Source organism: Opisthorchis viverrini (assembly GCF_000715545.1).
Source record: "Opisthorchis viverrini unplaced genomic scaffold opera_v5_495, whole genome shotgun sequence".
NCBI classification, from domain to species: Eukaryota; Metazoa; Platyhelminthes; class Trematoda; order Opisthorchiida; family Opisthorchiidae; genus Opisthorchis; species Opisthorchis viverrini.
In genome coordinates, this window is record NW_008752150.1 from 192,720 (window position 1) to 197,934 (window position 5,215).

A 5,215-nucleotide genomic window follows, 5' to 3' on the forward strand; every position below is an offset into this window, starting at 1 on the left:
CGTTCCACACATTGCAATGACATATATGTAAGGACAACACGGTCAACCGCACGCATCACGCGCGCGTCAGAACACAGACAGGCCCAACAGACCAAAAACTGTGGACAACCAGGAACGTGTAGCAGTGAATCTGCGAAGACTACCTGCACCCAAAAGAACTCGGAGGAACTATTAAAAATTAAACTCAGAACGATAAGTCCTCCTTTCGAACCTTTTTATTTTTTGGTATTGTATTTGACTTGATTAAGGTGCACCTAGTTGTTGTAACCTCACGCTCTCAAAACACAGGCTTTATTAGTGTGTTTTGCCTTCCGATTTATCTAGTGGTTTTTGTTGTTAAAAACACTAATAATTGGTGAGCCCGACGTGACCATACCATGTCAGATCCTCTTGCACAAGTTATTCCCTCTCCTTTAACTGCAGCGATACCCAACATCAACGCCGCCTCTGTTCATCTTCCACCATTCTGGCACCACGACCCATGCATCTGGTTCACACAAGTTCAAGCTCAGTTTGCCCTTCGCGGAATCGCCCAAGAGCACACTATGTATTACCATGTGCTTGCAGTGCTCCCTCCTAAAATCGCAGCCGACCTACGCGACATTTTACTGGAAGGTATGGTGACATTATTGAGTGCTCGATAGTCTCCTCAAGGGTGCCAGCCGGAAGATGTTTGTTTGGGGACCATATGGAGGGGCGAAGTCCACATACTCTGAGAAGGTCAGATGATGCCTAGCTGAGGCGTGTGTTGAAATTTGTCTTCGGCTAACTGTAATCTCTCTGGAGCCAAACGACGTGGACGGGTAAAAACCGGAGGACCACGTGTATGAATGTGATGAACAACGGAATGTTTTGGTTTGGGGTCATGGAAATTTGGTTTAGTCAAGTCTGGAAACTGATGTAGCAGTACGTGAGAAGTTGAATCGCCGCTTTTAAAATCTGTGATTGGATAGATGGAGGACAGAACGATAGAATGTCCTTTCGTAGACAGTTGAGTATTTGCGTTAATAAGACGTTGTTGTCTCAGATCTACCAAAAGGTTGAAATGAGTGAGGAAATCCGCACCGATAATGGAATCCTGGACGTCAGCAATTACGAAGACCCATGGGAAGTCGTGGCGTAGCCCTAAATTTAGTCGTAGAGTGCGCTGTCCGTAAATTTTAATGAGAGAACCATTCGCGGCGGTAAGTGTAAAAGAAGAGGGGATGGGTTTGCAGGAAACGGCACTTACAGGGATAATGCTGATATCCACTCCAGTGTCCACGAGAAAATTGAGGCCGTAGGACTTGTCGACGATCGTAAGGCGGCGAGTAATATAAGTGGGGCATTGAACTTTAGTCGCCTCCATAGTTCGGCCCTGACTTCAACAGACACGTTTTCGTCGGATCTAATACGAAAATGTGTCTGTCCAGGCTTGGGCAACCTGGCAGTATCCCAGCCCTCGTGCCTCCGTGTTGCATACCAGCTAGGCAGCGAAAGAGTGCTACAGCTGGACAATCTTTTTCAGATCTAATACAACTACCGAGGTATGTAAAACTCTCTACAAACTCTAGTGATTAAGTTCAGGGATTAAGTTCAGAGCCTGCGCGTTCTGAAGCATGGCGTTGCACTTTTGTAGGTGCTAGACACATGCCGGAAGATGATATGACGGTGGTCAGTTTATTCAGGAGAGGTTTTGCTTAGCAATGGTTATGTTGCCCGCATACTCCAGATCGGCAAGGCTCTCACCAGTAACAATTTGAACACGGGTATTTTGAATACCTTCCAGCTTTCGCCTTATTATTTCATGAATGGCAGAGTCGAACAAGAACGGAGGGCGTTGACATCCCAGCCGGGCACCAGTTTTTGTTGGGGAATCGGATCGAATCGTTCAGCTGTAGCACCCTTTCGGCGCCTAACTGCCTTGCCACCAGAAGGAAGCATGAGGGCTGAAATATTGCCAGGGTGCCCAAGCCTAGACTGGGAAAGTCAAGAGGCAGAGGTCGATTTCGAACCAGGAACCTTCGGTCAGTAAATGTGCGCTCTAACAACTGAGCCATCTCGCCCTTTTTTGTAGGAGAGCCTTTAGATAGCTCATCATACACTCACACGCTCAGAAGTACGTTATTACAAGCATCGGATCATGTTCACAAACATCTGGGGCATACACTGTTGAGCAAGTATGGTTAGCGGTACTAAGTGATCGACAGAGTCGAACGCACCCTTGAAGTCAAGGAGTACCAAGATTGTGGGTCGTTCGTACATGTGCACCTGACGCAGCGTAAAGATTTGGCCAAAGCAGCCTCTACCCCGTCGAAATCCCGCTTGGTTCTCGCAAGTCAAGTTTTCACGTGCCACCGTAAGACGACGAAGAATCAGTGACGCCAGAAGCCTTGTCACAACAGGAGTCAAACTAATACCTCTGTGGTCACTACATTCACCGCGAGTACCCTTTTTGAAAATAGGCACTATTATCGATTCACCGCAGTTGTCTGGGTCTGTCTCTTTCTCTGTGATGGACCCAAATAGGCTGGCTGAGAACTCCACCACCATCCTTGAACAGAGCAAGTGGAAGGTCGTCAGGACCAGTAATACGATGATGCTTGAGTAGAGATACACACTCGGACACCTCTGAGAATAAAGTACACCTTTATGTTGAAGGTCAGAATTCCGGATTGGATGTAGCAGGTAACCAACTGAATTGCTGTCTGAAGTACTGTGTCAAGTGGTCCAAACACTCCTTTGATGGATATCAGGATGATATTTTCGTCTCTTCTAATTTCCCTCCAAGAGGATTCCGAGGACTAGTCGGATGCATCAAGTGGAACAGTTTTCAGACGTTTTCAGAATTTTTCACACCTTCCATTTTGTCAGTCTTTGTGGTCAACCAAGCTTTTCGGTCTGCGCGGACACTGTTTCACTTGGCGTCGGATGATGCCCCGGATGGAGTTGTGGTTGCGGCCAGGGGGAATCTATCTCCATGCCTCTAGCAAATGTTTAGATGGCGTTAGCTGGGTTGTAACGCTAACATAAGTTCCGGCTCTGAGTAGCGCTTTGGATATCTTTTCTCAATGGTGGTTTATATCTCACACCGGACCGTCCGACACGTGTCCAAGAGCCCGTTCTGATGGCTTCGTTTGAGTTCTCGGTCATCATCATCATCATTGTCAGCTGTATTAACCGCGTACTGGTCGTAAAGTGATTGTGGCTGCCACAGTTTTGTTCATCGATGATTCGAGGAGGTGGGCTGTGTAGCTGCGTATTGGAGGCGGGAGCTGGTAAATTAGTGCCGAAATACAGCACTGTCAGTGGACTGTTAAGTGGGGATTGGGAAGGGAGCTATGCATTGAAGGCACAGCGTAATTGAGGGCGTGACTGGGCGATGTCTGACAATATCTCTAACCATTGATGTGGCCCGGCAATAACCAGCGCAGCTGAGTTTGCTACCAAGTTCGCTACCAAGTCATTTTTTGACCGCCTCTGGTACGTTTCCACCCTTCACATGGTTGTGCGGAAAGAACCCTTCGAGGAAGTTGGTTGACAGGCATACGCAGTACGTGGCCAAGCCAGCGCAACCTATGTAGTGTGATCAGTGTGTCTATCGAGGGTGAGTTATTTCTCCCGAATACCATTCGACGAACTTAAGCACCGCTGATCTGGTGTTCCTGCCAGATTCGGGCAATGCTCCGAAGACATCGATGGTCAAACACTGAAATCTTTTGACGTCCTCGGCGCGCGGAGGCCAGGTTTCTGATCCGTATAGTAATATGGAGCACACCGCAGCGACCCTTGATGGATAAGCTGATGTCACAGGTGACGCAGGTTCACAAAAGCTGCCCTGGCCTTCCCAATCCGGATGGAAATATCATCTTCCCTGAGACCACCGGGACTGATACAGCTGCCCAGGTGAACAAATTTGTCTACTACCTCAATCGGTTCATCCGCAAGCATGAGGCTAGGGTTCGAGCCCACCCAGTCTCGCAGTAGCACTTTTCACTTTGCAGGTGTGAAGCGCATGCCGAACCGCGAGGCAGAATTATTTAGGTTAGTTAATATTGCTTGCATTACTACGGGGTCAGATCCAAGAAGAGCTATGTCTTCTGCGTACCCGATGTCTGAGCGGAGGCCCAAGGGGCACTTCGACCCCACAGACATTCGAGACTGGTAGTGAGTCTTCCATAATCACACCAATGACAAAGTTGAAGAGGAAAGGGGAAAGAGGACAGCCCTGTTTGACAACACTTGATGTGGTAAACTCAGGTGAGTGCTTCCCGTGGACCTTCACACGGCCGCAGGAGTTGGCGTGCAGCCCCTTAAGGAGGGTAAATAATTTATGGGGGGACACCTTTGCTCCACAGATACTGCAATAGTGTTTGACGGTCCACAGAGTCAAAGGTAGCTTTCAGATCAAGAAACACAACCATTGTTGGCTGCTGGAAGCAGTATCGTCTTTACAGAATTTGTCGGAGTGTGAAGATATGATCTTTCAGGACGGAACCCAGCTTGGTTTTCACGGATCTGCCTCTCCCTTTGTTCAGTCAACCTTCGAAGGATAAGACCAGAGAACACCTCCGATGTCACAGCCAACAGGCTGATGCCACGGTGCATACTTTTCACACAACATCCACGTACCCCTTTTGAATATAGGGACAACCGTTGACATGCCTCATTCTGCAGGCACCTTCTCTTTGTTCCATATGGTACCAAAATGCCTTGTCTTTGAAGAGGGCTGGAGACAGATCGTCCCGTCCTGGTGCCTTCTCACGTTTTAGTAGGGCTATTTCGTTCATTGTTTCGTCTTCTGATGGGCGATCAAGGTTTACATTCCGTTCGCCCGCGTGCATTTTCCCCACAGGCTGTGTTGCAGAAGGCCAGCTGAACTGTTCATCGTAGTGTTTGGCCCATCTTTCCAGTCGACGTTCTTGCGAGTGAATCAATAAGCCATCTTTTTCACTGATCGTTTCGCTGACTGTTGCCTTCCTAGGGTCCGTCGATCGTATCAGTTGACAAAGGGCACGGCTGTTCCCCGTAGGAAAGGCCTGTTAGTGTTATTATCTTTTACTCGAAGTAATGTCAGAAGGTGAATAACACTGACAACAAACAGTTATGTATAGCGGCTACAAGGGACACTAGTACAATTGAATAATATACAAAAAGGAAAAAGACTTATCGAGTTCTTCGGTTGATAAGTTTTAGCAGATGATGCCGAAGTTTGTGTGTTGAAATCTGGTCTGCT

General features: G+C 47.9%; 1 protein-coding gene across 1 annotated transcript; it reads right to left on the reverse strand.

Moving 5' to 3' along the window:
• Window positions 1-721: 721 nt before the first annotated feature.
• T265_11383 (hypothetical protein) lies at window positions 722-1,348 on the reverse strand (the record flags this gene model as incomplete). The annotated part of the gene is made up of 1 exon (XM_009178022.1): window positions 722-1,348. The coding sequence occupies one exon, from the start codon at window positions 1,346-1,348 to the stop codon at window positions 722-724; it is 627 nt and encodes a 208-aa protein (XP_009176286.1).
• Between the last annotated feature and the right edge of the window lie 3,867 nt (window positions 1,349-5,215).